The following is a 16,767-nucleotide window of genomic DNA, read 5'->3' as shown; positions in this document are numbered from 1 at the left end:
TGGACTGTACTGCATCACTTGAGTCCAGACCACAGTCAGTCATCTTACAAGGCCTCGATACAAGCCTAGCACACCTCCGTGATCGCCTATCAGAATCCCTTCACGGGGAACAACAGCACAGATAACTCCGCCACCAGCATTGTTTGACTGGAAGAACATTTGATAAAGCTCGTTTTCAATTCAGTCTGGGCTGCTTTATCTGCTCTGCCACGGCATCATTTAATTGCTATGTGAGACTGTGCTGCTTGTAGGCAAATGAAACAGGCATTTTCTGTTTCAGGAGAGAGGGCGAAAATAAGTACCATGAGACACATTTGTTAGCTACATCGCTCGAACACAAGAGCGCCCTGTCTGAATATGAACCAAGCAAAGCCAGACACCACCAAACAAGCCCACGCTGTCTTCCAAAGAGATACATCAACTTAATGTTTCAAAACAGTGGCAATACAGAGCCTACCATTGATATTAACAGGATGGGTCTAGTGCTATGACAGACAGGAGGTGAACAATGTTGATCGCAGACGGGGCCAAATATTAAAGACACCATCTTTTAACAACTACAGGTACAGACCAGAAGGAGGGTGGATTGACACATACAGATAAATGCAACTCTCCATCTTTAAACGTATTAATTTCTCTGAGAACATTTGATTTGCAGTCGCTAGTTTGGGATTTCTCAACTCAGAATCTGTGGCAGAATCTGAGCAACCAAAAATATCCCACCCAAATTCACTTGATCAATCATTCATCATTCACACAAAGGCAGGCAGACAGAGATACCAACAGCCAGACAGAGAAACAGATAGGGAGAGAAAGGGACAAGAGAAGACAGAGGTATGAAGGGATGAGGGAGAGCAAAAATAGTTCAAAACCGAGATGCCAAGAAACTGCATGTGGAGTGAATGAGAGTGTGATGGAGAGAGAGAGGCACTAAAAGGTTACAGAATATGTTGGCGTGAGTTGACTTAATGTAGCTTTATTCATGATGTTGTTCATTCTTTAAAATCCAGCCAGTGACTGTGTGATAAACTCTGCAAACTATAAACTCCGTCTGACATTTTATAAACCAATCCATTGCAGTTCACATGCTGTAATTGATCATTTTGCCTAGGCATAATCTGCATGGCACATATGCGACTCCATCTATCAAAACACAACAAGAACTCCCTGCTGTTCAATAGCTGGAGGTTCATATCATAATTGATTGAGATGGCTGCATACAGTAACTCAAGATTAGATGTGAACACATAGAAAGCGACACAAAATAAACACCTCCTAAAAAAGGATAAAGATGTTCCTGAGGCACAGTATGTTATGTAATAACCCCCCCCTTATAGAGAGATTGCTCTTTCACCTTTGAAGGCTGTGGCAAGTCCCAATCTATTCCTTCAACCCACCGGCCAGTGCTTACCAGTACGGCTGTAATTTGGTTCCCATAACGGATGTGACCCCTCTCTTTCAGACCCTGACCCCTGACAATGCAGGGATAAAACACAGGATGTGTGCTGCATGTTAACAACACCGAACAAACAGCAAGCCTCCCCTGCCAACCGGACCTGATGGTAATTAATTTACTACCATATATTGGAAGACTCAGTTTGTGGATTTGTCAGTCATGATCCAGGTTTATTCTTGAACAAATGCTGGACACACATTGTTGAGACAGAGGCTGAACATCCACACTGCTTGTCAGCGCTTCACCTTAGCTTATCTGCCTGCTTCTTCTGAGAGAGTTAGCTATATACACTAATTTTAAGGGGTGTTACCAAATAAACCCTTTTGTCTCAACCTGGGGGGAAGGGTGAGAGCAATATCACACCTTCCCGCCATGTCCCTACCAGAGAGTCCTTAACCAGGTATGCTGGCATGCTAAAAGTCATATTTATACTAGGTATAAATAAGGTGGAATTATTGACTATGGCATATCCTTATAAACTATGAATAATAACTAACCAGTCGCTTCAGACCCCACATCCAAACGCCAGAGGATGACACAGAAAACAGCGTTACTCCAGATCTATTTATCAAGCTTTTTACTATGTCTAATGTGGGTCAATATATTAATGCTTTGGCCCTGATGAAATAAAAATAGGCTGCATTTTGCATTCCTTAAAATTGCTTTCTACATTTCTCATCTTTCAATCTAAAAGTATAATTTCTCTGTGTTTATTCAAAACATTTACGGATATGAAAATGTCATACATAGTAAGTTATATAGCTAACACAAAAACCTATAGCAAAACAAACATTCAGTATTTCAACAAAGGATCAGCTATTTATGAGTCTGTGTTTTTAAGTCCATGAAAAAAGCCACATTTGATCATTAATTATTTATGACTCACAAGAATAAGAACATTGACAGACAAACAAGTCACAATTTTTTTGCTAGGGGCAAGCCTTTAAAGCTGGCCTTCCTACTGAGCCCCACTAAACATGAGGGGGAAATCCTAATGGCAGTTCAGAGGCAGTTAAAACAACATTCATCTCAACAGCATATCTCCAGTGATTTCCCTCTGACATCTTTCCATCTACTTCACTCATCCAGCAATGGAAGCTAATACTGCATCTGAAAAAACAGTAAATACATACTCCATCCGAGGCAGGCACAGACAGATATCATTGCCTCCGGCATAAAGTGTTTACCAAGTCTATCAGCAACCAGGACATCATTCTTCAAAAGACTAGAGCTTTTAGCCAGCTTCTGATAGTGCCAAACATGAAAATCTCCCACTCACCCCCTTGCTTTCTCACCCACTGTATGCAGTTCCAAACTCCATTCAAAGTCAAAGCAAAGCAAAGCAAAGCAAGAGACAGGATTTTAAAACATCTCACTACCCACAGCTGCCCCATTATCTCTGCTGGTGATATGTGAAAGATGCTCGTTAGAGTAACCACCTCCTGAAAATGAAGTCACAAAAGATTCCTAATGACATGAAGTCTAGACCTATCAGGTTTTTAATCTGAAAAACATGAACAACAGGCAGATGTGCATTTCTGTTTAAGCTGCTTAATCAACACAAGATGATAAATTACAATAGATATGTAATTGGCGGAAAATACACCAATGAGTATCTGGCTATGTAGAGTAGAATGAGTAATGGCCAGGAGTCAGGCCAGACTGCTGTTGGGAGATCAGGAGTTGTCCCTGCCCTGACATCTTCCTGCTGGTCTGTGCTGTGTTCTGTCTTCTTCAATGCTAATATGGTCTGCCACTTTGCACTGACCAAGAGGACACATCTCCCCTGAGCTCCAGTGGATGGGAGGTCAGCTATAATGAGGGACCAGGTTGTTATACATACTTCTATGAGCACATTACCCAGGGCCGAAAAGAGCTTGGCCATCATTTCTGTGAGATGAAACACTTCAACAACCAGGCTATTTCTTTGTGAGAATTGAGTGGAATGTTGCAGGCTGACAGAGGCAGAGGCTCAGGAGACTGAGAAGTGAGATATGATCGAATTCCCATGCTACGCCTGCTCTTGAGGCTCTCCTGTGGAGATACATCACCTCACCTAAGGCTACATTGCCTCAGGTCATCCTGTCTCAACTTCCTCTTCCAGTGCATCTCCTGAAAGAATGGTGGAGAGATCATACAGTGATCAGCACATTTTCTTGGTACATTTTATGGACTATTTCAATTTGATTTTGGGCTTTTGTGAAAATAAATTCTTAGCTAGCCCCAACACAACATTCCCTTTCAAGCACCACCACATGCCTTAGGGTAGAGCAATATCTCGTGTAATTACCCAAAACATGCTGCACACATACTTTTTAAAGGAAAGGTCTGTTCATCAAATTGGAATATAAGACCTGAATTTGTAGACATGAAGATTTTTAAAAGCTAACTACTACTCAGCAACATGCTTAAAAATAAGCACTCGCTGAGGTAATCTTGAAGTGAATGAGATTTCGTGAGATTTACATAATGACAACATCTTTAAAGTGAAACTTAATCTTCCCCACTGATGTGAAACTCTGCATGGGAGGACATTGCTCTATGTCATTTACTCTAGAGTCTATGACATGCCATCTTCCTTATCAGTGATCCCTCTCCAAAACCATGTATTTTAAAACAGGTGCTATATTTGACTTTAGCAATAGATCAGTATTTAATCACCATAGCAGATCACTCATACAACACTATAATGAAAGCAAGTGCACTGACCATGGGAAACTCCATGGGACCATGGAATCCCAAAATGGCCACGTGCTTGCATATTTTAATTCCAGCCATCAATATTACCTCAAACAAAATCTTAATCTGTTCCAGAGAAGACTCTGCCTCTAGGTAAGACCTCCTAAAGACTCAACTCAACATCCTCCAATAAGGTAAAGGTTTTAGCCAGTTGTTTAGGCTATCAACTCTGTTCTGCAACTGTATATAGAGAAATAGTGTGTTGAACCATATTTTTTCTTAAGACCCCTGATGAACCTTCAGCACAATCTGATCTAGTTAAAAAATATTATACAGGAACTAGATACAATAAGAGAAGGGGAACCTTATTATACTGGCAATGCAGATGAATGCTTTCAAAGCATTGTAAGCAAAGTCCAATGCAATCATGTGTTGTACCCATGCAAGCCTGATTAGAGTGACAGTGATCAGAAGTCTCCACTTAAAACATTACCTGGAAGTACAAACAGCATGAAACCACATTATCACACCTACCAGTAACAGTTGTGTAACAGCTTAAACAGATTTGTTTTTTTTTTGTAAGTATTGGCTTGCTGCAATGTACAGTCTTATCACTCTCTTTTATCAACAGCAACACAGACAGCGCTTGGCTATTACACTAGTATTGTCCACTTGTGCAACCTAAGCAATCTGTCAGATATAGACATAATCCTGCTTAGATGCACAGACATGCAGACACACACACACACACACACACACACACACACCGACAGCAACAAACGCTAGCCTAGTAGCATGCATTTCATATTTTGAGCATGGCAGTTTCACTGAGTGATCGCGAACCATACATACATAGAGAGAGAGAGAGTGTGTGAGGGAGAGGAGGGAAAGAGAGAGAGAGAGAGAGAGAAAGGGAGAGAGACCAACCTTAAAAGCATGATCCTAGATGCTGAGGGGAATGCTTACTGCTGGCTCTAGCCGGGTAGTTGCTCCAGGGATGGAGGGAGAAGCATTTTCTGTGAGCTGTTACACATGCTCTGAAACGAGAAGGGAAGTGTTCTCATGCCTGCTCCACAGACAGCCGGTCTCGTCCCCACACGCCGCTCTCATCACTCACATTGCACAGGCGGCAGGACAAAATAACGACAGAGAGGGAGAGAGCGAGAGAGGGGGGGGGGGGATGAGGAGGAGGAGGAAGAGGATGAACACAGCAAGCTGCTTGCAAACCTGGTCTGAAATCCTTAGCAAAATTAAGAGGACTAGGGTAGTGGTTCATCCAAAATAGCAAAACCGCACACACACGGACACACAAGTACACACACACAGAAGATGTTAAAGCCAGAGTGAAATGTGGGGAGAGAGTGGGCAGGTTCTCTGGAGCATTTTAAAACAGCGATGCAGCGAGCAGGATTGTGCGCTTACCGTGAACACACCCCCCTCCCTGCTGAAGTGAAGAATCAAGCCGGCAAGGGAGAGCGAGAGCAAGAGCGAGAGTGAGAGCGGGGAAGGAGAAGGAGGAGGAGGAGGTGGGGACTGTGGCGTGGCACGCACACATTTACACAGCATTGACACATATGCATTCATTCACACACACACACACATACACACACATAAGCACACTGTGAGAGATGGCTAAGGGGGATAGGATTGGAGGTGAGATGAACTGATGACATGAATCTTCATCAGTGTGTGTGTGTGTGTGTGTGTGTGTGTGTGTGTCGAGGGTGGAGGGGTGGTACAGTCCACTGCCAGGCTCCGCCAGCCGGCGCTAGGCCACTGCGGAGACTCTGCAGCGCAGCAGTGCCAACACATGGAATCACGTCATCATCACCAGGGGATCCACCCTTCTTCAGTACCATAGCCACACACACACACACACACACACACACACACACACACACACACACACACACACACACACACACACACACACACACACACACACACACACACACACACACACACACACTCACACTCACACTCACACTCACGCTCACACCTCACACACTCACAGACAAATACAAACACTGAGATGCAGTCCGATGCACAGCCATGCACTGTACATACAATAAAAAACCGGCTAGGCTAGCACAGGTTTTGAAACACCCTAGAGCATTCGCAAAGTGCACAATGCAGTATTTTCATGATGTCATCCATTTATGGGTGTGGCCAAAAACTACGTGGACCAAGGATACCAAATGTCCTCAGAACCAGGATGTTGCCTTTGCATCACCATGTGCAAACTCTCCTTATTCCTGAGGAGGGCGATAATGAGTCATTTTTACATAGACTAAAGCATATAGGAAGAATTATCTAAAAAAGCAGTAACCAGATCAATAGAGTATAAAGTTCACCCCCAGCTCTGAACATAACTTCACCTTGCATTAGGGCTGAACGATATGGGAAAATAATCTAATTGCGATTTCCCCCTAATATTGCGATAGCGATTTAATATGAGATTTTTTTTTATCCTCTTTTTTTTCCCGAACGAAACGTAATGAATGATTTAAAAATGACCAACACAATATTAGATACATTTAGTGTAAAATATTCTTTCCTACATTTTACATTTTTATTTAACTGCTCGTTACAGAAACAAGAACAACAAATCGGTGGCTTTGCCACTGTGCATTTAAGTAATTTTAAACAAAGTCATTGTAAGTATAAACACTAGGCATGCACTTTGTGTGCAAAATTTACCAACTGAATTTTTTTTTCTACCATATCGCGATTTATGTCGCAAATGCAATTAATCGTTCAGCCCTACCCGGCATAATTCTAAATTGGGGGGAGGGGTAGGGTTGGGGGCTGTAGAATGAAGCTGAGGAGAGGGTATATAAACTCCTGTGAGAGGTCTTGCAAATTAAATGGAGATACACTCACAGGCAGGGGCTAGACGTGGATATGTACCACACGGTCATCAGCATCGCCCTTTGAGGTTCACGATGATTTTAAGCAGTTGATGACATGTTTTCAGGTTGCCAGTCAGACAGAAGAATGCAGATGATGGGTTCGGTGGGACACGGAAGGAAAGTAAAGGAAGGGGAGAGGTTCATTCTGAAATCTCTGGCTGACTGGCCTTTTTGAATCTACTGTACAATGAATAGAACAAATCATTGCCTAAAACTCCTTCAACTGGACATTTTGTTTCATCCTAATATCATCCCAAATCACTCCCTTTAAATGTGTCATGTCATGAAAATTCCAATGAACATTAGTAATCCTCAGGATATTACTGTGGTGATTTAGCACAGAAGGAGGTGTTGAGAGGCAAGGTATCAGTATATTAAAAAAACTCCTGTGCCCATAAAAAAATGACTTAATTAAGCAATAAGGTTCGAGAGGCAGTACTGTATCGTCAATAATGTACTTGTTCGAGGGTGTTGTTAGGCCCGGCGCGTAGCGGAGGGCCGTCAAACCCTCGAACAAGTACATTATTGACGATACAGTTCTGACTCGAGTACCTTATTGCTTTTATAACACGGTTGCCAGCGACTTTATAAATATTAAGTACAATTAAATTATAAACAGTAAGCTGCCTTTCAGCACAAAAAAGTTCTAGCCACCAAACATTGTGTATCGCATTTCAGTAGCCTAGAGAAAATAGTCCCCCTTTGTGTGGCTGTTGCTATGCAACAGACAAACAGCATTGGGAAGGAACGTCACGTCTGTTAGCCTAGAACCAAGTTTGTTGATGATTAGCTAGGAGATCGACATTGATCTCGCACCATTTTATTCATTCACATTGCTCCTTTTATAAAGTCGCCATTAAAATAACAAAAAACGACAATGGGACACTTTCAACTTTGTTAATATTTGTTTATATTGATATGGATATCGCCACTAACTCTGAGGGAGGCGTGTGAGAGCAACGTTAAACTTATTAGCAGCACAGCTAGCTAGCTACTATGTGTTTCAATTAATTTTTCGTCTAAGCGTTAGCAACAACCTACAACTAATATTTGAGAGCTTAAGTCAAGACCTACAATACTCTACAACATTCGTGTAGCACATTAACAACTAACCGAGTCAATGTAGACATATAAAAAGTCGTGTAGATAGCTTAATTCACATGAAACATTTCCCACTAACAGGCTACTAACAAGCCGTCTTGGTTTGATTTTTTTTTTTGAGTGCGCACTGATATGGAACGCTCAGGTAGATCTAAACAGGTCGTACAGTTACTATATCGCTGATTAAAGCACACCCGGAACTCACTCTCAGAATGGTTGATTTCATCATACCCGTGTTATAAATCAGCATAACACACAGATGAAATTATAACAGTCACACACACTAATACAAAACACAGAAGGGAGGCATGAACCACATTATTTCAGAACAGAACAATAACAACTAAACAAAACAAACTAAATCTCCAGGTGCGCGCAGCAATGCCGACCAAACAACCCACCTACCCAACTCCTAGTCTCCAGCCTGAACTTGCAGTGGCTTCCTCCCCCTGGTGCCAGCCTTTCCCCCCCGTCACGATCTTCAACTGAGTGTTGGTTGGTGACTGTGCTGCTATAAAAAATGGACTGGGAGGGTGCCAGGAGGATGCCATGTTGCACCAAGGAAGTGGTAGGCACTATGTCTGACAGGACCCGGCAGGGTTGACCGTTGATCTGGCAATTCAGATACTGTGTTTTGGTGTGACCCAGGCGGCCAACCAGCATGCATCTGCCTGGGAGGGGCTGGAGAATGGAGTGGCAGTCCCCTCATTGCACCACTCTTCTGTTGTTTCCCCTGGTTGGGTGGCGAAGGCTTCTGGTGCTGGAGTGAGGCAATTGCAGGCTGTGGGACCAGGCTCGTCACACCAGTAGCAGCAGTCGGTCGGCCAGGGTGGATGTCATCATGGTGGAGGTCTTCGCTGAGGTTGGCGTACTGGAGGCTGAACTTGGCAGACCACTTCTGTCTCCTCTTCGTAGTTGGTCACCCTGACACTGTGGTCAGAGAGCAGGAGCCTTCTGCTGGACAGGACGTATGGAGAGCAACACTTCAGCCTGATCAGCCTCACGGAGAGACTGGCTGAGGGATTGGGGCATGAAGAAGCGACCGCGCTGAAGCAGCTGCTCTGGCGTGAGCCTCTGCAGGAAGGCATCGAGGGCCAGGTTCTCTTGGGCAGCTGAACTGCGGGTAGCCATGTTGAGCGTGCAGCTGCACATCTGACCAGGCTCTGCCCTGCCTGGCAGTGGTGACTGGCTAGTCGCTCCCTGTTGTGATCAGTAAAGACTGACTGCCAAAACTGCCTCTCCAGTCTCACCTGCAATGCCTTCTCCTCCAGCACCAGGGTCAGGTGAGAGGCTGTTTCTTCGTCTCTCCAACCGCTGTGCCGAGCCACTAGCTTGACTTGGTTGTACTTTGGCAGCTGGGCGGCGATGGTGGCAATCTGTAACAGGCAGCAGGTTGACGCTGGTAGCAGCACCTTTAGTCACTGGAGGACGGCGAGGCCGTGGCGTGCTGGAGCCATCAGGGTGGGCCGGGAAACCTCAGTTTCTGGCAAACTCTGTCTTCTGCTGTGCCAGGCCTTCCAAGCACCAATGAGAACTGCTCAATGGCTCGCTCCAATTCCTGGATCTCTCTCTCCATGCTTCAGCATAAATGTTTAACCCCACATGTGATGATTTAGCACAGAAGGATGCATAGAGAGGCAAGATCTCTGTCTTTTAAAGCATCTTCTGTGCCCCATACACCACACAACCCCAGGGAAATGCTGCTGAATAGCTCAACGCTATTCACACACCAGAGCAGGAGAATGAAAGGCAGGAGCAGGAGCTTCGCTACCCCAGCATGTCAGACTATTAATGTATTAAATTAAAGGCACAATATGCAACAATTATGCTTCAGGATTAGGGTTAGGATAAGCAGTTTAATCTTAAAATAACAGCTTAAAAAAAATTGGGGCGGTACAATGACTTTTAATATGGAGAATTGCGTCCGTGCCAATGGCATAGCAGGGTCGATAGGCATATAACTGCGTTCTGTAGTTTTGCCAGCCGATGCCCGCCGACCTGACCTTGATTACCTTCTGCCGATCTAGTAAGTAGCTTATTTGTCGTCTTGCTTAGTCTTATGTTGCACATGATTGATGTTTGACTGTGTAAGGACAGTCGTTGAGTAATTAGTTTGTCATAATGTCAAAGTCAGCACATTTCAAGAGATTTCGTTAGTTTTAGCTGCTAGCATACCTTTAGCGAATAGCTATTAATCCTTAATGCACCTTTAAAAGTAATTGCTAATGGACATGTACAGATACTATCAAAATACCTCTGGCTAACTGGTCAGTGGTTGTTTAACAACATAGTCCGATGTACATGTGTGCAGCACAAACATTCAAGTTTATTTATATAGCACATTTCATATGTTATACATAGACACAATGTGCTTTGAGTGCAGATTGAGCCAATGTCTATGTTACAGTGCCCTCCACAAATATTGGCAAAACAGGCTATGAAAAAATATGTCTTTGCTATTTATCCTCTTGGTCTTTCACTCAAAATATTCACAAAAATCTTACCTTTTCATTAAAGTTAAATTATTGAAAGGAAAAAACACTGTTGACATTAAATAAATATTTTTCCCCAAAACATGTGTGCCACAATTATTGCCACCCCTAGAAAAAACTTGTAATAAAATCTGAAGTATAATTCCGGTCATGTTTTACATTTTTCAAGTTCACTTGTTTGATAAGGAACTCCTAGAGGTCAACCATGACTTCCTGTTACACTGGCATAAAAATATGAGGTATCACAGGCCAAATTCCATTAGTCATTCATCAGTATGGGAAAGACCCAAGAACACAGTGACGATCTGCGACGGAAAGTTGTTGAGCTGCACAAATCAAGAAATGGACACAAGAAAATCTCTACACAGTTGAAAATCCCCATTTCCACTATCATGGAAATAATTAAGAAGTATAAAGCGACAGGAGGTGTAAGGAATCAGACTGGAAAAGGACCTGTCTGTAAATTGACCCGATGCACCGTGAGGAGGATGGTTCGACTGGCAAAATAATCTCCAAGGATCACAGCTGGAGAATTGTAGAAGTTAGTTGTGTCTTGGGGTCAGAAAGTCTCCAAAACTACCATCAGACGCCACCAGGCACGTGCACAGACATTTTGGGGGGCAGGTGCTCAAAAAAAAAAAAGGGCGCCCATCACCAAAATTATTAATGAAATTAAATCTCTCTCACTCTCTGGCTTCCACTCCCTTAACGTCTGATACATCAAATGATGTCTGGGGTGCCTTTTTTCTGTAATTGGTCCACCTCACCATGCTGCATCAAATCTGAACTTGGGGAATACTCCAGCCACCCATTTTTAGAAAACCAATGCTTTTGGAATGACCGCCCTTCATAATTTTTTGGGAGGAAAAATTCTGGTTGTTGTTGTAAAACAGGCAAAACGAAGAGATACATAAATATCACATTAAACAATGTGGGACAAGGATAGCATGACCCCGAGAGCTAGCATAGTTTACCTGCTATTTTCTAGCTGTGAATTCTCGTGACATTTATAAACAAACATTCAACATACTTTCGAAATTGTTTAAACGGCATTTATACAACACAAAATATGCACTTTCAGACAAATAATGTCATTAAACCTGACAAACGTCAGTAAACAGCTGGACATAGCTTTGAAATCAAGTTAGTTGTCAGTTTATTTTTTTAGGAAACGTCGGAGCAGTCCGGTTTTCAGACGTATTGTTTTAAGCGGCAATAATGTTGTTAATTTATACAACGTCGGGGGATTGCACAAACACCGTCATTACCTGTTTGTCTGATGCAGGTCAGTGAAGAAGTAGGCTGCACCTGTTGGCCTGCCGCTCAACACTGATGTGGGGGATGAGGAGGGAGGGGCGCGGAGGGGGCTTGTGAGCACCGCAGATCATAGGCAAAGAATACTTATTCTATGTCTATGCCGAGGAGCATGTCGGGGCGAAATTCTCACAAGAACTCCAAATAAATGCCCCCTCAGATATCAAAACACATTTGGGGAAATTGATGACGAAAGACTAATTTGTATTCTAGAAATATTGATGATTGAAAAAAAAATTGGTCTCCAGAAAAAAAGGGCACTTTTTCTCAACCAGGGCACAAGGGCTGGTGCTTGAGCACCAGTTGGGGTCTATCTGTGCACGTGCCTGGACGCCACCTTCATCACCACAAGTTGTTTTGGAGGGTTGCCAGAAAAAAGCCTCTGCTGTCAATTAACAACAAACTAAAGCAGTTTGCCAAATGTAAGTCAGACTTTCAATGGGACCGAGTTATATGGTCAGATGAGACCAAAATAAAGCTTTTTGGCAACAAACATCAAAGGTGGGTTTGGCGTCGACCGAAAGATAGCCATACAGAAGAGCACCCCATACCCAATATGAAGTATGCTGACGGATCTTTGATGTTGTGGGGCTGTTTTTCTTCCAAAGGCCCTGGACATCTTGTTAGGATACATGGTATCATGGACATCAAATACCAGCAGATATTCAATAAAAACCTAACAGCCCCCTCCAGTAAGCTATAAATGGGCCGTGGTTGGACCTTCCAGCAGGAAAATGATCCGAAGCACACCTCAAAATCAACACAAAAATGGTTCACCGACCGCAAAATAAAGGGTTTGCCATTGCCAGTCCCCCGACCTAAACCCCATAGAAAATATGTGGGATGAGCTGAAGCCGAGTCTACAAACGTTGACCTCAGAATCTGAAGGATCTGGAGAGATACTGTATGTAGGAATGGTCTCAGATCCCGTGCCATGTGTTCATCAACCTCATCACGCATTATAGGAGAAGACTCAGAGCTGTTATCTTGGCAAAGGGATGCTGCACAAAACATTAAATTAAGGGCTGCCAATAATTGTGGCACACATGTTTTGGGGAAAAATATTTATTTAATATCAACAGTTTTTTTTTTTTTTTCAATAATTTTACTTCAATGAAAAGGTAAGATTTTTGTGAATAAGAGGATAAACAGCAAAGACATATTTTTTCATTGCCTTTTTTGCTCATATTCACTAGGGGTGCCAATATTTGTGGAGGGCACTGTATATTGTTTACAGATATTAATTCCAATGAGGTTTGTAATGTCAAGAAACACAAACCTTTGTCAATAAAGTGTGTGTTAAATACTGAAACATCTTCTTACATAGACTGTACATAGAAGTGGATATTCTCAGAGCTGGCACATCTGATGAATGACAAAAAACAAATGAAGTTTATGGATAAATATTAAAATATCTTTATTATTATTTTCATTGTTTGTTATCATATACATTAAACCAAATATGATAGTGTCCTACTTCCTGAATGGATATTTCTTCCAATCTGGCACACAGTTCTGCATGACAGCGCCTTACTTGGACCAGTCATATCAACCGTTTCTATAGGACAGCAGCTTGGTACGTCACTATTTATAAGCCAGATATTTTTATAGGCTAGTCAGCAACAGCAAACATAACGTTCTACTTGGGTCATGTGAAAGCCATGTTTTATGCGTGATTAATGACACGATTTATTTTACATCGAAACATAAGCTAGCTTTAGCTAGAATAGACACCATTCGGCACGTGTTTATGTTTAATGGTCGCAGGATAAGAGACAGAATTATTGGCTTCAAACGTTCGATTCTGAACTAAACCAGCTGGTTTGAGGAACAGGGAACATTTTGTTACCAAAAATATGACAGAGAAACAAAATATCACAGATGAAAATTTACAAGGTAAGTGAAAGGTTGTCCCGAACTACCTTCTCTTGAAAATGTAAACATGGCTCCTCATGGATATTGGCGATTACTTTTCCTGCGTAAGACAAGATTAATCAGTGTTGAACCTCACGTATCGCAACTTTTCAAGCATTTCATTATGCGATGTCTTTAGGCTACGTGGTAAACAAGCATTTAAACGTGTCGTCTTTGTTTGAGAAGTTGGCTCACGTGATTGTCTGCTTTGGCTGTGTTACTCGGTGAAACGTGTCACCCATCGAAGGGATATTTGCGTTAACCACGTTAATGGCATGTTTTATTAACATGCTACATTAAGAGAAACATGTAGCCATGAACAGTTGTCTGATGTAAGGCATAAAAGAACAGTGTTAAAAATAAAAGTAGCCTACGGTTTGTCAATAAATAACCGCAGCTAGTTACGCCACCAACTGGCTTGGGCTTATGCTGACGCTAAAAATATCTTCTTTGTTTGGTGCGGCACTTGTCCTGTTGTTGTGCTCGTCCAACAGAGTATTGCTCAATGCAGTTAGGACAAGGTATTAGAAAAACAGCCACTTTCTCTGCAAGTGCTTTGTTCCCATGACGTATGCAGTGGGAGGGGTCTGCACTCCTCCTCTGACGATTGGATGTTCGCTGTGAGGGTTAAAGCCAGACAGAGAGAGAGAGAAAATCCTGGTGTTGTGGTAGATGCAGGGAGCTGGCTTGATGCTATTTATAGAGGGCCACAGTCATGCATTTCAGAAGGACTCCTTCATTTATGCTGTTATAGGCCAAACATTGTGACATACCAAATGGTGATATTGCCACATTCTCCCTGTCCCACATTTAAGGCTCCTGGGTGGAGCTTCACTTCAATAATGGCGGCAGTTCAACCCCAGCCCAGACTGCAGGGGAAGAGCAGGCTCCTGGCCCTGCTGCCAGCGGTGACATGGAGAAAATGCTGTTGGAGGCCCAGCACGAGTCAGGCAGAAGCAGCTCCAGGGGCAGCCTACCCTGTGACAGGTGCTTGCCTTTATATCAAAAGCACTTACTTCTGATCATTGTCTCAACAAATAATAGCACAGTTAAGGTGTGGTCTGTGGTTCACTTTCATAAAGACCACAGGATTTTTTTTCTTTTTGTGCCAGGCATCTTTTATACTTACTCATAAATGTATGCCTTGTTCATTTTACATTTTACTTTCTCAGTCCTCCAAGGTCTCAGACACCTTTGCACTTGCGCAGGGGTTCCAGTGTAACCAGTTCTGGAGGCAAAAACAGCTCCCAGGTTTGTTTCTGGCATCTTCATACAGCACTGCACTGACTGAATTTTACCCCTGTGGTTTTTAACCATTTTGTAAATGAGTTGAGTGAATAAGGAATATGTGTCTAAAAGCATTGATAGTTTTTTCATCTTTGGAAGTGTTGAACAATATGAGTTGTGTAATGTAGTCTTGCAAAAAGAGAATGTAGCAGGAATCTTCAAATTAAGGGATAGAGACCCCTGGCAGAGTAGAAATTGAATCCACATTCAGAAACATTATACATTATTATATTATTATAATCTTGACAATGGCTGTGTCTTTTCTGCTGGTAGAAGAGCAGCCTTTTTTGATTTGTCCTTTCACAAGATGCCCCTTTATCCACTGCCATGGTTTCAACTAGTGACGTCTTATTTAAATGGTATCCACTGTGGCCCTCTCTTTTTTTCCTTTAAAAAAGCTTTTGGGTTTTAAATTTAGCAGGTGTATGTGTTGTGTAGTCTTACCAGCAAGCCAAATTATTGTCCTCTTTCATGGAGACACATTTTATTTCAGTCTGAGGAGGACTTCCTTGAAAGACGGCGAGAGGTGGAAAACCTGATGAAGAAAAATGCAGACTGGATCTGGGACTGGTCAAGTCGTCCAGAAAACACTCCACCCAAGTTAGTACAGTGAACTGTAGTTTAAGACCGTGGTATTAGTGAAAGTAGGTAGAATATCTTAAAATCAAAATCTTAATAAAAATGTTTGAAAAGGGTCTAGCTGAAGTGTACTTGTGCAATAGATGTGATTTCGAAAGTACGTTTTTGAGTGGCGTAACCATCCATGGGGATTTTTCATTTTTTTCTTCTGCTTTTATCGTTTTCAACATCCTATAGACAACTTGCCTTTTTTATGTTTACCTCAGGGAATTCTATCTGAAGCACCCAAAGCGGTCCTCTGCCCTCAGCATAAGGAATACCAGCATGATGAAGAAAGGGGGCATATTCTCTGCAGAATTCCTCAAGGTGTTTCTGCCCTCCCTGCTGGTCTCACACATTCTTGCTGTGGGCTTGGGGTGAGTTGAGATGCTAGCAGTTGATCTTGTACTGTTGCTGCAGTGGTCTCTGTGTGTCATGATCGAGATGAGATGGTCATTAACATCAGAACACTTCTCCTGAAAAAGTCAAGGATTTCACATAATGTTTTTATTATTACACAGAATTCATAAGTATTTGTAGACATTAGGCATTAGAGACAGGAAAGATTCTCAGACCATGGGAACATCCTAGGCCCCTTAAACTTCCCAGAGGTTGTATCTGGTAAGCTTGCTTGTCTGATATGTGCGGCATATTCAAACATTCTATGTAGTATCAAGATTAAAGAGGAGATTATTGCCTCTATTTTTAAAAAGTCCCTAGTTAGCATGCTATTTCTTCCCCCTCCCGGATACAACGTTATGTACGTGCTTGAGTGCACACACGAATGCTGTGAGTAAGTTAAATAACCTTAGCGCCAGAAGTGTGGACTCAAGTCACATGACTTGGACATGAGTCAGAATCAAGTCGCAATTGTGAAGACAGGCCCGAGATGACAAAATAACAAAAAAAACTTGCAACTCGACACCATTGATTCAAGACTTCACTTGGACTTTACGTCTTTAACTTGTAATGACTTCACATATTTCATGGGTAA

At 42.5% G+C, this 16,767-nt stretch overlaps 1 protein-coding gene across 1 annotated transcript; it reads left to right on the top strand.

Annotated features, from left to right (window-relative positions):
* Positions 1–13,562: 13,562 nt before the first annotated feature.
* bnip3 (BCL2 interacting protein 3) lies at positions 13,563–16,154 on the top strand (the record flags this gene model as incomplete). Its single annotated transcript, XM_080834733.1, has 5 exons — positions 13,563–13,850; positions 14,684–14,855; positions 15,041–15,119; positions 15,649–15,755; positions 16,001–16,154. The coding sequence occupies exons 1-5, from the start codon at positions 13,811–13,813 to the stop codon at positions 16,152–16,154; spliced, it is 552 nt and encodes a 183-aa protein (XP_080690859.1). The 5' UTR covers positions 13,563–13,810.
* Between the last annotated feature and the right edge of the window lie 613 nt (positions 16,155–16,767).

This window comes from Sprattus sprattus (assembly GCF_963457725.1).
Source record: "Sprattus sprattus genome assembly, chromosome: 3".
Lineage (NCBI taxonomy): Eukaryota > Metazoa > Chordata > Actinopteri > Clupeiformes > Clupeidae > Sprattus > Sprattus sprattus.
Note: the sequence above shows the minus strand (reverse complement) of the source record. Positions and strands in the feature narration are given on the sequence as shown.